The sequence below is a fragment of the Stegodyphus dumicola genome, chromosome 6 (genome assembly GCF_044657685.1).
Source record: "Stegodyphus dumicola isolate Sdum_Otavi_A_Nest chromosome 6, ASM4465768v1".
NCBI classification, from domain to species: domain Eukaryota; kingdom Metazoa; phylum Arthropoda; class Arachnida; order Araneae; family Eresidae; genus Stegodyphus; species Stegodyphus dumicola.
The window spans coordinates 156,749,689-156,767,933 of record NC_140773.1 but is presented as its reverse complement, the minus strand read 5'-3'; the positions used below and the strand labels follow the sequence as shown (position 1 = coordinate 156,767,933).

General features: G+C 32.5%; 1 protein-coding gene across 1 annotated transcript in view; it reads right to left on the bottom strand.

The window, feature by feature from the left end:
• Positions 1-18,245, bottom strand: part of LOC118183496 (proline-, glutamic acid- and leucine-rich protein 1-like) — a 223,786-nt gene that overhangs the window by 63,900 nt on the left and 141,641 nt on the right. Inside the window, exon 11 of the mRNA XM_085819090.1 lies at positions 12,260-12,355. Within this exon, the coding sequence (XP_085675216.1) occupies positions 12,260-12,355 (96 nt within the window). The remainder of the gene's footprint in view (positions 1-12,259; positions 12,356-18,245) is intronic.

Genomic DNA, 18,245 nt, shown 5'->3' with positions numbered 1-18,245 from the left:
ACGGATTCTACCATACTTTTTGCTAGATTTTATCTCCTTTAGCAGCCTTTTGGGTGACACTTACTGAGTTCAATAAGTATTAGAAAACTGGCTGATTTTCTTGCCTAACCCTACTGATGCTGTAGCTGAGGAATTGGATCCTGTCAATAACAAAATTAGCAACCACTCACTTAGCCAGAAAGTTAATGAAAAGATGGAAGAATTATTTTCTCACTACTTTTAGTAGCACAGTAGAAAGTCTGAAATCCTGGAATGGTCTAAGATCGAGAACACCAGTACCCCCGCAATCAGCAATAACAATAATTATAACAACATAAAAAATACCACCCTTGAAAGTCTTAGAATGGAGAATATAATACTAAAAAAAGGGGGGAGAAATTTTCTCCCAACTAACTGAGATTCTTATATGTCACTTTCAGACACCTGCTGGTACTAATGTCACATGCACCATGGTGGTGGTGGTAGTAAATATATGGCGCAAAGCTCTAGAGGCCATATGCGCCAGACACAGGATTCATTTTTCAACATAAAAACTATAGCTTTTAGATAAAGAAAAAAAAAAGTCTAAAGACAACAGCACTTTTAAAATTGTGGCAAGTAAAAAGATAATGAAATGGTGGGATGAAAATGCTGGTTATGATCAGATAATGAGATATGCAGTATAGATATAAAATCCTAAAACATGTGATTGATTAAAAATCTAACATAAAATCTCAGGACAAAATTCAAATTAAATAATAGAAACCTGTTTCCTTGAGGTAGTGAAACAAATTGTTATTGACCTCTCTTCCGATTAAACGGTCGAGAGGCAGGTCGCAGCTATTAAAATACTTCTCACGAAGACTATTAAAATATGAACATTCAATTAAAATGTGATAGACTGAAAGACAAACATTACAAGTTGCACAAACAGGCTTGTTCTCAGCTTTCAGAAGGTAGTTATGTGTCACTCTACTGTGACCAATTCTAAGGCGAGTCAAAAGAACTTCCTCCCTGCGATTGCTAGTAGTATCCCAGTGCTCTATTTTAGGCTTCACCCTTCTCCACTTGTTATGAAGTTGAATGTCCCAAAGTTGCTGCCATTTCTTTCGGATCTTCTTTTTTATGACACAACGGATATCTTTAAAAGGGATCAGGCGGCCGGACATTTCAACAGCTGATTTCGCTGCGATATCCGCCAGCTCACTGCCCTTTATTCCTGTATGTCCGGGGACCCAGCAGTACAGAAGTTCAAATCCACCACATGTCAATTTAATATTCAACTTGAGAACATCCACTATCACAGGATTCTCAGTGCTAGAAAAGGATTCTAAAGCTTTCAATGCACTGTAGGAGTCCTTATATACAATGAATTTTCGATGGTGCAGCGTTGAGATGTACAAAAGCGCATAATATATGGCAGTCGGTTGAGGTTAAGACAGAGGAAGCGTCGTGTAAACGTCTGCATTCCATGTGGTCACCAATTATAAATGACATGCCAACACGGCAAGCTGACTTAGATCCATCTGTATATATGGGAACATAACTCCTGTAACTATGCCTGTGCTCAGCAAAAATTTGTCTGTAGATGCTCTCATTAGTAGCTGTTTTTCCGTAATTGTGGAAAATGTCAAGAAGGTGGATTTGTGCATTTTCCCAAGGTGCAATTTCAAAATGCTGTACTGCCTGTGGGGATCACATGCACAATGACCAATGACAATGTACTGATCAACATGATCACATTTTTGCACCTTAACTTGTGGGTGTGGAGGGCACCATTTTTCTATTTGACTTAACCTGTGAGCGAAGCCTCAAAGTTCCCATATCTACACATCATCTTATGAAGTTTAAATCAGGTATTTAAAGCCCCCAAATTTCCAAAATCTGGAATCCCTGAAGTCTCAATCTCAGACTTTGTACTGTATTACAACAAATACTGGATAATAAAGTTCTGTGTTAGACTGAAGTTGTAGATTCATCTTCAACGGTGAGTTTATTTCAGCATCATACTGTAAACTTTTCTGTCTTCCCATGCTAAATCATGTCTCCTTGCTGACAAAAAAAAAATCACTTCTTTTCATTCTTATGCATATTTTTCTTTCAAAGTTTTATTCTGCAGAATCTTTGCTTTCTAAGCAATTTAATTACTTTAAATTAGTTGCGATTAACAAATTTTCTCCTATGATCATTGATAAAGTTTTAAAAAAGTTTCCATCCTTTTAAATTAGACATCCATCCCCTTTTAAATAAAAATAATATTAATAACCTTGTCTTCATTTTATTTTATCTTTCTATCAGTTAGAAAATTACACAGATTCTCCAGAAATGTAACATTTACCTATCAATTAAATTCATTATTTCAGATATATCAACCAAACTACGTCTCAAGGAACACAAATGTTATGTCTGAAAAAGATAAAAACCAACAATTATCTTCGGCTAGACATAAATTCAAATCCAATTCTTCCTAAAGGTTTTAGAATTCTGATGTCTTAATTTTAGACACTTCATTATTATTTTCCTCAACAGACAGTGCTGTATTCGTGTTAGCTTTGCTCCAACCATTGCATTAAATGTAAATACAGTCATCACAAGAAGTGAAAGACAGGCTTACATCTTATCGCCCTTAAAAATAACAGAATTTTATTCAAAATTTATCCCAAAACAAGGCTGCTATTTTACCTAATTTGAAAAATTCCTCTTATTATATTAAATAAACATTTTCTCAAAATATAAAATACTGAACTAAATATTAATATCTCCTCTTTTGAGAGCAAAAATCTTGAAAGAAAAGCTACAGGATAATACAAGATAAAAATTTAAACGGATAAAATCTTCTCCCTTTTTTAATGTATTTTGTTATTTATAATTAGTTTTCAAGAGCATGGTTTAATGATTTTGGCATGGTTCCAACAAATCTTTTATTACTTCCAACTATAATTTTCTCCAATTATATTGTATTACTAACAGCGTTGTTTTATTTTTACTGGAAAATTTATTTATGAATTCATGCTGTTCTGCTTCAAGTTTGGGAATATGAAGTGTGCCATTACTTTAATTATCTTTGACAATGCTTCACTGCACTCCATAATAGACCTTTAACTTTCATGTATTTTTTTAGTTTTGAATAATGACAGGTTTTGAGTAACATTTTACCGGTTCCCAGACAAAAGCCCACTGGACGAAAGCACACGCGACAAAAGCTCCCCAGCGATGAAAGCGCACATTGATAAAAGCCCACAATGACATAAGCCAATGCTGATAAATGCGCACATAATCAAAAGGCACTTACGGTTTTTATTACCATAAAACGTATTTATAATTTTAATTATAATAAATGGAGTATTCAGATCTGAATTTTAATGTCTCAAATATATATGTTTGTATAGTTTATCACTACTTTATTTGTTTAATTTATTAGGTTGAAAGCAAACTTTCTGCTCTCTGATTGATTAGCTATAACATTTCGATGATAAATCTGAAATTGCATTTTATTATTTATTTACTTATTTAACTTTGGTATGTGTATGTGAAAATGAAAAATATCATTGTAGAGTTTCTCATGTGCTATTTTTAAGGTAATATGGCTGAGATTAAATATAATTATGTTTCATTATTAAAACTATTAACTTTTTAAATTAAAAAACACATGAATTATATTTTCTTCCTTTTTAGTTTTTCCTTTAGTTCCTTTTAGTTCTTTTTTAGTTTGGTAATATTAAAACAGATAAGCACAATGAAAACTTGGCTAAGATATATTTTATTCTTTACTTTAGACTGAGCTTATTATCAAAGTTTAAACATATTTCTCATTGAAAGCTTTTCTGAATGTGACAATTTTAATTTGGCGATTTTCTAGAAATATTTTCTTTCAGATTTCTGAATAAATTAAAACTGTCAGCTGACACCCTGTCAGAAAATGAATTTCAAGTGTAACCTCATAATTTTTCAACTACAGCAATTTGGAATAGTGTTTTTAATTTTATTTATTTATTTATTTATTGGGAGGAAGGAACAACTCTTAGAAGTCAACATATCTACAAATTTAAGTAGTACAATCATTTCAACCTATAGTAATAAATATGTAGCATTTTATAAGAGTTTGTGAAGATTACAAAGAACTATGCATATAATAACATCTAATAAAACTTTGTAACTATATGAACATATACAATCATCAAATTCAAAGTTCATCGTTTTTAGATGCTAAGTATACATATTATATAAATTCATCAATCGTTAATAATACAGTCAAAAGTCTTTACTCCGGACTCGTCGGGACTTCGGTGATTCTGGATTATAAATCATCAGTTTAAATCTGGTAAGATGACATGCAGAAATTATAAAATCAAAAATATGAAATCGTAATTTATGAAATAAAGAACAATTATGATCTAAAGGGTAACAAAATTTACAAAAAGAAAAGCTTAATATTTATTTATTTGCTTTCTTAAACATTTCTTTCAATGTAAATTGTTTAAGTTGCTTCATTTTATGTGATAATACTTTCTCTTTAATTCTATAAACAGACATAATTTCTTGTTTAGTTACAAAATTCTGCTGTTCAAGCCCTGAAATTGCTGGGCTGAGAACACCGACTAACTTGTCAATCGAAATTTTTTCGTTTTCATTAACCTCTGTGTCACTTTCTTCACTATTGGAAGCGAATTATAATGATGAGGAATTTGATTTAAATCATATCAAAGACGGAGTACATCTAGATGAAATACTACATTTAGTAAGGAATTATAAGCCAAATAAAATAAAAACATCTGCCCTGAAGATAAGGATAGTGCTGACGATCAACTTCCAGTTCATTGTGCGCCGCGACACTCCCCTCCTGCAGAGCAGCGTGAAATTGATAAACAGATTTCAGAATGGTTAGAAAAACAAAGGATGTGCCTTTATCCATTTTTTGCAGCAATTCCACTTTTTGTTTGATGGACATCGAAACATGCTTTCGCTTTGTAGATCCTTTGGCAGATCCAGAATCGGAAATACTTTTTGACATAATAATCGAAAGTTCAAGCTTACTCTTATAAAATTGCTCTAACAGTCTGCAAAAAATAATAAGCCGGATCCAATTTGATGATTAAGGAACAAACAACACAATCTGCAACATTAACTGAAATAGATAATTTTAGCGTAGCTTATACATTAAACGCGCATGCGTAAATGCCTATGCGCATGTGTGAATGCATTATGCGTTGACGCATGCGCAGAAAATTAGTAGCTTTGAGGTCCGGATTAACGACTTTTGACTGTATTATGTATAGTAATAGAAAATTAGTATTAATGTTTCAAATTGCAATTTTTTTAATAATTTGTCTTGCATTTACTGTATATTTGTTCAAGACTTATGGATATCAGTTATAAAACATGAAAAATACATAGAAAGCAGCTAATCTTATATAACAGCTGATTGTGAAAGAAAACTTACAGTGCTCTTAATTACAGTTATAATGCTTTTAAATCTTCCTATTGTAAATTGCCGTTTTCTAATTGACATTAGATTAAATTAATTCCATTATCCATTAGAAAATAATTATAGTGAATTATATCTATTGACGACATTTCTAAGAGGTCGTCTTTTGAAAGAGACCTGTATTTTTTGTGAACATTAACAAACATTGCAGTGAATATCACATTTCTAAGACCATCATATCTACAACCAAAATCCCAAAATCCTTTAAAACAGCAAACGGTTGCGTTTAAAGAGGACTCACTATAATGTGCATCTTAGTTATACACTTGCTGCATTTTGATTTTCTGTCAAAGCAGAGGAACAGTGGTTCTATTTTTTTTTAAAAGTATGTGAAATTAAAAAATGGACACTATATGACAAAAATGGAATTGGATTCAAAAACACACCTCTTGAACATGCCCGAAATTCATTATTCTGCTCGAATAAAATTTATCTAAAGGAAATGTTTATTAAGTTTTAGAAATTAAAGGCTAAGTCCGGCTATTGTAGTAAGGGTCATTTCGTCTGAATACATCTTTTCTTAATCATAAATTGACTTTTTGAACAGCGAATGAAACGGGAAAGACAGAATAAGTGAGGACGGCAGCGGATGAAACGACACTATTTCGAACTCAGCATGAAAAGGCATACCTTCGTGAAGGATGTTTTAAAGGAAACTCGCTCGTAAGCATGTTACGCAAGGGAAAAACCACAAAAGCGCCATGCAGTCAGCCTTTCCACCGAGATTTAAACCACGGACCAAACTACCAGTGTTCAGCGTTTTTTACCGCTTGGTCGCTGGTGAGCCTCGTGCCTACATGAAAAGCTTAAGAACTGGATGAATGATGCTCTCTTAATGTACAGCTTTTATTCCATTTTTTATTAATTTTTATTCATCTAACTATTCATTTTTTCCGATATTTGAACTGTTTCCCAGATTTATTTTAAAAGAAACAATGTCTTAAAAGTTTTGCGAATTGAAAATAAATGATTAAGTCTTAGATGAGATACGGAACACTAGTAGTTCAGTCCGAGTTTTTGAATCTCGTGGACGGGTTGGCTGCATGGGCGTTTTTGTGGTTTTCCCCATATGTATGTTGTATACGAGCCAGTTCTCTCAGAAAGTCTTCCATGAAGGCATCCCTCCCCTCAGGCAGATAGCCCTTGAGGCTTTGCCGTACTCACATACACCAACAAAACCAAACTCACTAATCAACATGATGTTCAGTAACAATAAGAATAAGGATAAAGGTTGAAACCTTTTATTCAAGAGAACTATTTACAAGTGTACACCTCGTGCTTAAAATATAGATCATTGCTTGTGGTGTTATGTTACGTAGAAATGAAGGGGTTGCCTAATATTTACCCAAAGTAAGTAGACATTAGCTCTACACGCAAACTAGAAAACCAACAATCTTCCGGCGTCCTCGAGTCATGATGAAATTGTGACTCCAGCCAACATTACAAGTTCTGACACCGCCGGGCGTTAATTAGATCAAGTAAAATGCATTATATTACATGGTATACATAGCGATACATAGTTGTACAGGTGGATGTTTTATGGCGTTATTTATTGTAATGAGTACAGGCATCATGCATTACATACTCCAGTTGATAAAGACGTGATGTAGATCAGTGTTTTACAACCGACGGTCCGCGAAATATCCAGCTATATGTCCAAAAATAGTGCTAATGGGTCAAATTATTAAACTTACCGGTTTGCGAGAACATGCCGAAATATTTTACCGGTCCTTGTAGTAAATCCAATTGAGAAACACTGATGTATATGATGTTCTTTTAGGGTGTGTTTGCAAACACGATCTGTTTACATCAGTGCTTAATATCAAAATTAAGTTAGCACTATAAAATTGTTTACAAAGCTTACTTCATTCTACATATTTATGCTTACTGCTTTCATTTAAATATTGTTGTATAGATGTGCTGATACTTTAGCTATTCAGTATAGACGAATGAGTTGCTAAAGTATCAGTGCAACCACACAACAATACTTAAAATTGTTGTATTGATATTTTAACAATTCAATCGACAAAATATTGAGTTGCTAAAGTATCAGCACATCTAATAAACTTAACTTTCATTGTAATAAATTAAATAGAGAAATTCAAAATTAGCCTAACAGGCTTTCTCAGACAATTAACTTACTGGCACTCTTAACGCAACGGCCGCAAACGGCTAAACCCTGACAGCAGAAGTTGATGTAGCCAATTCTCGCATTCTCTTTCGATCTCAAAAGCTTCACCTTAAATACTTTTACCTCATTTGCATCCTAAACACGTTTACTTACTAACTTATTTACATTCTAGTGTGGAAACGGAAAGTAGAATTGACAGTACTGAAATAATACAAAACAGGATAGTATTTTCTCTCTCCTTCCAGCATGCCTTCGTGGTGTAACGGTTAGCACACTCGCCGCATATTCGAGAGGTTCAGGTTAGAGTCCCGGTAAGCGCATTGCTCATTTTTCCCATCTCCAGCATGGTTAAGAAATATTTAATTCCTTTCGTTTTGCAGTTATTAAAATTTTTAAAATAAGTGAAATTCTAATTAAATACTTAGATAAAAGTTATTCAAGAACTAGACTAAAGAAATGGGAAAAAAAGGGAGGGATTAACTTCACTTACAAGTGCAATTTCAGATATTGTTATTTTCTAGTAACTAACAAAAAATATCTAAAATCATCTTTAATTTATTTCTTACCAACCTCTAATGGCTCTCCTGCCACCCCCTCTGTTAATTTATTTTATCTTTATTCATGAATCTACTTTGTGCAGCTGAAGAAAAAAGGGGAAAAAAATTCATTTTAACATAGCTTATATATCGGTGTGGGTTTTTGTCAGTGTGGGCTTATATCTATGTGGGCTTTTATCAATGTGTGCTTTCATCGGTGTGGGTATTAGTTGTGTGGGCAATTAATTATCCCAGTGGGGTCTTTTTTGCGGGCTTTTGTCGCATGCGTTTTCGTCCAGTGGGCTTTTGTCTGGTTACCCATTTTACCATTTATTAATATTTACTAATTATTTTTATACACAGTAAATATTGATATATGGTGAAGTGTTAACTGCTTTCAGTTAACTAATCCCAAATCATTGCTAATAATTTACAATTAATTTTTCTTTGTATACAATTTTTTAAAATATACCACCATCCTAACACAGTATCAAGATACTACTGAAGAATTTAAGGACATAATTTATTATTAAGTGTTTCCTACTTGCTTTGATGCAAAAATAATATCATAAATTTACATTGCACATTTATAGCATAATTTTATTTGGAGTCTCAACAGCATTTGGAGACTTCGATGACATAACTTACACAGTCTAAACAGAAGACATTAGATGTTGCGATTCCAGTTTCATACCCAAGAACTAAATATTGTAGAAAGCAGTACCTAATAATTAACTAAAATGTTTTATTTCTTCATGCACTGTATATCAAGTATCCTCATTAAATGATGTTTATGCAAGCTTGTGCTCATAACTGGATTAATATTACTTAGAAGAATAGATACTAGGAGAAGAAAGCTTAACTAACTTAGCAGCCAAAACAATGCATCCACAGAAATGGTATTTTTTAATACCACGAGTATATTTATTTCTACCTTTAGCTCAGCTTTTAAATACCACATAGGTTTTAAGTTCAATTTTTGTTTTTATTTAGAGAAGTATATACATTTGCAAAGAACAAATTTATACTTAAAATGCAATCTTGTTTTAATTAAAATTTTTGATACCACTTTCAGAAATTAAAAGTGTCTGATCACTTTTATGCAACACAGTTTCTTCTTCAATTAGGAGTCTGAGAATTCTTGTTTTAATCGACATGTTCAACCACATTCTTGCAGTTGTTTATATCTTATATATAATTTTTTTTTTTTTTCAAATATTACCAATCATTAAAATGTTCAAAAAGCTCTTTTTGCTAAATTAAATTTATAAATGTAAGATAAGTCTAACAAAATCAAAGAGGAAAAAATACACAATAGAGCATTTTCCACCTTTCTTTATTTATAAATTAACTTTGTGACACATTACTTGATGCATTTTAAGGTTTTAAATTAAAATACTCCCCCCCCAACAAAAAAGCTGATGGTTATGCATTAAAAGAACACAACTGAATATTTTGTAAGTTCCACACACATATATATATATAAAACAGGGTTGCCACTCAAACAGGAGAATGAAATTCCCTGACTTTTCCAGGTTTTCCAGGTGTGTTTCAAGAATATTCCAGTCTATGCGCGTAATGTACGTTGGCTGTGCTAAGAGGTAAATTAATTATGGTATTACTTGTATTGTGTAGCAAATTCACTTAATTATTCAATAAATCCCAGAGGACATTTATTCTTAATTATTCTTGGTATACTTTGTTTGATAATTTTGTTTAGTTTTCCACTTAAGAAACTTAATAAAATTTAAGATATATACATTGGATAACAAATGTATGTTTTATTTAATTATTACTCATGATCATCACCAGTTCAACACGAGGTTAATCCGGTCCTTATAAATCACAACACAATGCTAAATAGTTAGGTTAGATTTTAGGTAAATTTAATTTGCATGAGGTATGTTCTTAAAAGGCACCTTAACACTTGAAAACACAAATATAATTATAATAGGAGTTGTTTTCTCCACTGAAGATTGAGATTAGAATCTTCCCAATCTGGAATAAAATAAGGCTTTTTTTTGCAGACGTTCTGCAGCTAAACGAAAGAAAGAAATCTATTTTAATAAATTGAGGTATTTTATATTTATTTTGCAGCATACATAAGGAAAAAATATGTGCATTAAATTTCGTGATGGTATGTCATCATACTGCTATAATTAATTTCAGGATTATGCCAGAGAAAATTTCCTGAAATTTGGAAATATTATTTACTAATAATAAATAAATTTAGAGGGAAGAAGCAACATTAAATTATATGAATAACATAAAAATAATTACTTAAAAATTGAATTAGAATAATCAATGATATTTTACCGAATATAGTTATATTACATGGCTAGCCTAGATGACTGATTACTATTTTTTTATTTTACTTCAAAATGGCAAGGTATTTATTAAAAAGAAAAAAAAAGGTTTAAAAAGATTTTGCGGTAAAATTCTAGTATACGGTAAGGCTTTGGCACGATTTTGAAAATTGTCGCCAAGACCAAAATGACCCGTTTACTGCGCATCATGATGTTGCCAAAGCCCATTATTATTCTAAACAAAGAACGTCTATGTAAAGAAGAAAAGGTTCCATACAAGTAAAATGCTATTACGCCGTTAGAATGCGGAGGGAAAATTTGCCAAGGGATTTGGCGACGGAACCTGGCGGCCAGAATTTCTCTCTTCACGATCTTGATGTGTACAGGAAATTGAGAAACACGTGTTAAGAAGAAACGCTCTTTGACAAAAAGAAAACTACGAAAATCCGTTTTTAAAATTATTGCGAAAAATCCACGCAATAATTTTAAAAACGGATTTTCATAGTTTTTTTTCCCCCTGAAAATTACTAATCCATGAATTAATTTACTTGCGCCAAAAAATATTTTCTTTTCTTTTAGAGTTTAACCACTTGCGCTAAGACTAAACTTCACGGTTGCGGTGCCGTGCGCTACAATATAACAAGCGGTAAAGTGTCTCATTTACGCCGCTCCGCATCTGCGAGTGCAATCCAGAGCTGTAACTCGAGAAATAAACAATCTCGTTGTTAGGCAATGTGTGCACCACGTTATTTTCATTTTTGCGATAAATGCTTATCGACGTGGTGTTCACGTCGCTCACAGTTTGAGACAAAAGCATCTCGACGTGCGTGGCACGTCTTTTTAGCGCAAGTCGTTCAAGAAATTTTAAACGATATTCATTTTATGAACTCTTGATAACGTGACCTTCGAACTTCGACACCGGTTTCGAGCTTCGGCGACAGATATATCAGACATGCACAGCTGTTTCCCTCTATGATGGAACGGAGCCACGTCTGTTGCAGAGAGGTTTTCCTTTTTTACAATACATATTCTTTGATTCTAACCTCCATGGTACCGTATACTAGGATTAAACCCATTTTGTTTTATACGAGAACAGGTACTTTCTTTAGTTCATGCACTGCACATGCGATTCTCGAGAATACTGGAAACCAAAAGTTGCGGGAAAGTTGCTTTGCCTTTCTAAAAGACAATCAAATTGGAGCTGCGAAAATTGGCTCTATGCCAGCTACCCGAATGACACTCACGTGATACATAACTCGCCAAAAAAGTTATCTCTTCCGACGTTGGCGCAAAAACCGCTTTTTTTGGCGGCATCGTTGTATGAACTTCCCTGACTTTTCCCTGAATATTTTGGTCAATTTTCGAATTCCCTGACTTTTCCCGGTTTTCCAGGTAGCGTGGCAGCCCTAATAAAACATTATAAAAAGATACAAGACACTATATAACAGAAACTTTAGAGAGAGAGATAGTAGCACAGAAGTAGAATACAACCTCGAAATAAAATTTAACTTCACTGATATTTATTTAATTATCAGCTTAATACTTTGAAGTACATGCAAATTTAAATGACCTTTTATTAATTCCAGGTAATTGTCACAATTTATAATTTAATAAAAAACCAAAGTTTTAAACAAATTCAAAAGAAATACACCATGCACAAAATTATTTTTATCCTCTTAAAAAAGTGATTGAAAAAGTAACATAAACCCCAATAGTAGCACTCAAGAAATGATATAAATATAATTGCTTATTGTGGTCATTGAATTTAATAAAATAAATATAAAAAGTTCAGTATAAGAAATTAAAAATATGTATATATTACCTTGTGGCAAATCCAGAGATTGTAATCGAAGTACTACTTTTTATAGCTGTTTCCAGAAGGGTTACTATAAAGTAGATACACTCCCGTAAATCAAATCTGCAATGAATATTAAAATATTAAAAATGCACAAAAATACATTATTTACAATTAATTTTCAGAAATTCACTCCCATTTATTACTACATGTATTATGAATATTAAATAGGAAATACCCAACTACACAATAAATTTAGCAAAACACTGGTGGATGCCAGAATGTATACACTGACATGTATTAAAAAAAGTATATACTGATATGTGTATAATGAAATACGGTTCACACTTCATTGCAAGTAAGGATCCACTTTCAGTCCAATGGACAATAAGCTGAACTGGCTAATTAACAAAGAAAAAAGGCTTTATTTCATCACACAGAGGAAAGACTGCCAAGAGCACTCACACAGTTGACTCACTCATTTATAAAAAGCTGATCTAGAATGTAACAATGTGTTTTATAGCAATGGATGAAGTGTGATTGGGATCTATTAGTGACTTGAAAACAATTTTTGGGGATTATTTTGACTACACTTTTTCTTACAGCAAAATGACATGTATTTATTTGCAACTACAAAATAATGATCTAACACTTAATTACTAAATGTGATCTATATTTATTAAGACCTTCATTATTATATTCTTTTATCTAGGGATTAAAAGTAGACCACACTACCACAACTTTGGTGAGATGTCTGTGAAAGTGCACTTTTTTTAAACCTTTTTCAATACGGAGAAACTTTTCTATGAAGCTACACTACTAACAAATAAGGCAACATCCCTTAAAATGTTTCTATCCTTTAACTTATCAACAGCCACTGTTGTAGTACAGCCATGCATTATTTGTAATTATAACTTAACATTCATTAGTATTAAAAAACACTTTATCCTAAAAATTTTCTTTGCAGCTTATTAGTGGAAATTACACTGGTCATCAAAATTAAAGGATAGTGAGAAAAAATATGCTCACTAATTTAATGTTGCAATCAATGCCCAAGGCTGTAATTTATGTTAACTAAATACAAGTGAAGACAAAATTGCACTTTCCTGCATATCTTAGCGCTGGAAATATGCAAAGTCTGTGAATGACAAGGTAGTCACAGACAAAATGAATACATGTTGGAATTCCGGTCTGTAGTACTGTTTAAAGTGAATGTGGTTTCTGATAGTGATTAGTATTCAGTAGTTATAGCTCAAAGGCATCATTTACGTGAAGTTCATAAGTGGAGAATAATTGGTAGAATCAAAGGAGGTCAAACAGAAATGGAGGTTGCCCAAGATTTGAATATCCTTCAAAATGGCACATCAAGAGTTTATAGCCTCTTTTTAAGCACTGGATCAGTTGATAGGCAGGAACTAAGAGCAATAACTGCATCAGAAGACTCTTTTCAGGGTTCGTAAACATTTCCTTACATGAAAATTAAGGACTTTTAAGGACCATCAAAGAAAAAATTAAGGACCTATCAGCAAACATAAAAACGAATAGAATAAAGCAATTATTGATACAACCGACTTCATGCTTGTAATTTCACTTTAAGAAACTAACAGAAGTGTGTATTATGCACTATTATTAAATTCACTTTAATACTTACCATAAAACAATTTTGAAAATTAAACTAACTCTGTTCCGTCTTTTTGGTAGATAGGTGGCGCTCTTGATGCGCGCCGATGAAAAATATAGCACTTGACGCTTGAACATGAAGAATGACGCATGTCATATTTATTTGATGCTTGATTATGTTTCATGGCCGCTATAGGCAGAAGTAATATAAGTTTATCGTTAATAAATGTTATTTCTATGTTCTAAGAAATCTTGAAGTTTTGATTTGAAATTCTAATGCTCTCCCAACCTTGACTCCTGATACGAAACGATCTTTGAATTCACGACTCATGAAGAGAGACACACATACATATTTTCTGGTGTCTGAAACCCGCGACAAGGGGAATTACCTTTTGAAAGGTAAGAAATTTAATTTATTTGTTCTTGGTATCGATCTTTGAAAACGAAACATAATGGATGATTTAGCAAAAAAGAAAAAGAAACGTGCTATTGTACGTAGTAAAGTTACTACACTTCTAAATAAACTTGAGAAATTATTATCGGAAGCATTAAGTAAAGAACATGTAGAAGATCTAAATTCATCATATGAATTGTTAATTGAATACCATGAGAAACTTAAAACTCTTGACTCAAAGATCGATGCTCTCATAATTGATGAAAAAGAATATGATAACGAACTACTTGTATGTGAAGAGTATGATGAAAAAATTATAACATTTAAAGCTAAGATTGTTAGTAAAGTAAAGAAAATTTACAGTAATGAAGTTGTTGAAAGATGTATAATTACAACTAGTAATGGTATTAGTAGTACTCTGAATGGTAATAATGTTGTTACAAGTAGTGCTTCAGTAAAATTACCTAAATTAAATATTGAAAAATTTGCTGGTGATCCCAGTAAATGGCTCGAATTCTTTAATTCGTATGATAATGCTATTCATTCTAATCCAAGTTTATCTAAAATAGATAAGTTTACATATTTGAAAAGTTTATTATCTGGTTCAGCATATAATTGTGTTTCTGGTTATGCTTTATCTGAAGAAAATTATGATCTATGCATTAAAAGTTTAGAAGAGAGGTTTGGTCGTAAAGATGTTATTATATCAAAATTCATGCAGATGTTGTTACAATTAGAACCAGTTAAAAGTTCTTCAAATGTTTTTGGGTTAAGAAAGCTCTACGATCAGTTACAAATCTGCGTTAGAAATTTAAGTAGTTTAGATGTTACTAGCGGTTCATACGGACAGTTATTGAACCCAATAATTCTTAAATTGTTACCTGAAGATTTAGCTCTTGAATTCCATAGAAAAAGAACATCTAACCAAAATATAGAAGTGAATTAATAGAGTTCATTAAAATCGAAACTGAATGCCGAGAAGCAAGTATTTTGATTAAATCTCAAAAGGTAATAAATACACAGGGGTTAATCCTAAACAAGGGTTAAAAAATTATAAAGTCAAATCACAAGCTTCTACTTTTAACACATCGGTAAAAATGTTTTGCATATTCTGCAAATCAAACGAACATACATCTGCCGGATGTTTGAAATTTTCCGACGAACAAAAACGAAAGAAATTAAAACATGAAGGTCGCTGTTACAGATGCTTTCTGAGATCACATTTGCGGGCGTTTTGTCGATCAAAAATACAACCATGCGAACATTGTAACGAGAAAAATCATAATAAACTTTTCTGCCGTTTGAAATCGAAAGAAATGGAAGATGTTAACTCCGCAGATATGCAAAATAAAACTTTAGTATCTACTTCCCACTGTAACACTCTAAAACCTGAAAATAGCGTGCTTTTACAGACATGTTCTGTTATTGCTCAAAGCAAAAATAAATCGAGAATCGTAAGATTATTAATTGATTCAGGTAGTGAACGAAACTTCATCACCCACAAGTTAGTGCGCGATTTAGAATTGCAAGTCATTAGAAAAGAATTTCTAACAATTTATTCGTTTGGAAATCAGCGCGGTAACTCGCAAGAATTTGATGTATATAGTCTAAAAATAAAAAATAAAAACGATGATCGCTGCCTTGTTGTAGAAGCTATAGGGATAGAATTAATATCATCAATAGAATTCCAGGCGCCATCAACATGTCAAAACATTAAAGAATTTATGACTAAAAAGGGCTTGGAACTTTCGGATACAAGTCCCGTTAATGAGAACATAAATATTCTGCTTGGCACGGAGCATTTCTGGTATATACAAACAGGAAGTAATTCAATGATAAATGATGGTTTGTTTATAGTACCGACCATATTTGGATACACAGTGATGGGTAAAGTAAAAAATAATAATACTCGAATTAATGCGTTGTTTTTATCTGCCGTTGAAGGAAACACATTTGATTTGCAGTCATTTTGGAAATTGGATTCGTTAGGAATTGAAAATGAAAACAAAACATTTTCGGAAACTGATTTGGATACTATTAAGCATTTTAACGCCAGTTTAAAATTTAATAACGGCAGATACGAAACAAAACTCTTTTGGAAGGACAATAAATCACAACTCGCTGATAATTTTTTTGTTGCTAAACAACGATTTCTAGGACTTAAGCATAAATTAAAGGGATATGATTTCCTATATAATGAATATGATAATATAATTAGAGAACAAGTTGAAAGGGGGATTGTTGAACAATGTAAGTTTGTTGAAAATGAACCTAACTGTTATTATATGCCTCATAGGCCCGTTATACGTGAAGGAAAAGTAACAACAAGAACAAGAATAGTTTATGATGCCTCTTCTAAGTCTGAAGGAGCTAAATCGTTAAATGAATGTTTGATATCAGGCCCTAATTTAAATCCTAACTTGTTGGATATAATTTTAAAATTTCGCGTACATAAAGTTGCATTTTGTGCAGACATAGAGAAGGCTTTTCACCAAATTCAAATTGATAGTGAAAATAGAAATTTTTTAAGGTTCTTGTGGTTTGATCATTCTTACGACAATAGTGACAATAGTTTAGGCTTTAAGGTTTTCCGAATGTGCCGAGTGCCGTTTGGAATGACAACAAGTCCGTTTATTTTGTCCGCCACTATCAAACATCATATTAAGGGTTATGAAAAGAAATATAGCAAAGCTGTTGACATGTTAAATAAGTCCTTATATGTTGATGACCTTATCCATGGAGCAGACTCCGTTGAAGAAGTTTTCTCATTATCAACTGATGCAATTAAAATTCTTCAAGACGCTGGTATGAACTTAAGAAAATTCGAATCAAATTCCGTATCTTTAAAAAATCATTGGCAAGATATTGGTTTAATTAATAAGGAAGATAATTTGGATAAGAAAACGTTAAAGGTGCTGGGAATAATTTGGGATTTGGATGAGGACACATTGAAATTAGATGTACAAGAACTTTTACAACCAGTTGACTGGAAACACGTTACAAAGCGAAAGGTATTACAGATTGTGGCAAAAATTTATGACCCAGTTGGATTCATTGCACCCTTTGTTATCAGAATAAAATTCTTATTACAAGAGTTATGGGAATTGGGTATTGATTGGGACACAGTTTTGCCCAGTTATTTGAGTGAAAAATTTAAAACTTGGTACTTTGAACTTGAAGTTATTCTCAACTTGTGTATTCCTAGAAAATACATATTAAATGATGAATGTATAAATTTCGATAAAATAGAGCTTTTTGTCTTTTGTGACGCCAGCCTCAAGGGATATAGAGCTGTTGCATATTTTCGTGATCCTGATTCTTGCTGTACGTCTTTTGTTCTTTCAAAGAGCCGTGTATCCCCACTTAAAAAATTAACCTTGCCTCGTTTAGAATTTATGGGAGCCATTATTGCCGCAAGAATAGTTAAATATTTAAGGAAATTATTTAATATCCAAGAAGATAATGTATTTTGTTTTAGTGACTCTAAAATTGTTCTTCACTGGATCAGGGGTACCGCTGATAAATGGAAACCCTTTGTTGCTAATCGTGTACGGGAAATACAAGATGTTGTATCACCTTCGCAATGGAAATACTGTAAGGGAAATGACAATCCGGCTGACATAGTTTCACGTGGATTAAGAGCTTCTGATCTAGTGGAAAATAAACTTTGGTTCAATGGACCAGTGTGGTTAAAAGAGAAAATTTTACCTTCATCATCTTTTGATCCTTTGATCGAGCCTATGGTAGAAGAGGTACGGGTAGAACAGCATCAAACTACTGTATGTTCTGTTATTAGCCAAGAGGCTGAATTTGAATTGACATCCAGATTTTCATCCTGGAAAAAATTGAAACGCGTAACTGCATGGTGTTTAAGATTCTGCCACAATATTAAACCTACATCTGTAAAACTCAAGGGTTTTTTAACAGTTCAAGAATTGGATAAGGCAAGCAATTTGATTTTTAAAATCATACAAAATTCCGAATTTAGAGAAGAAATTA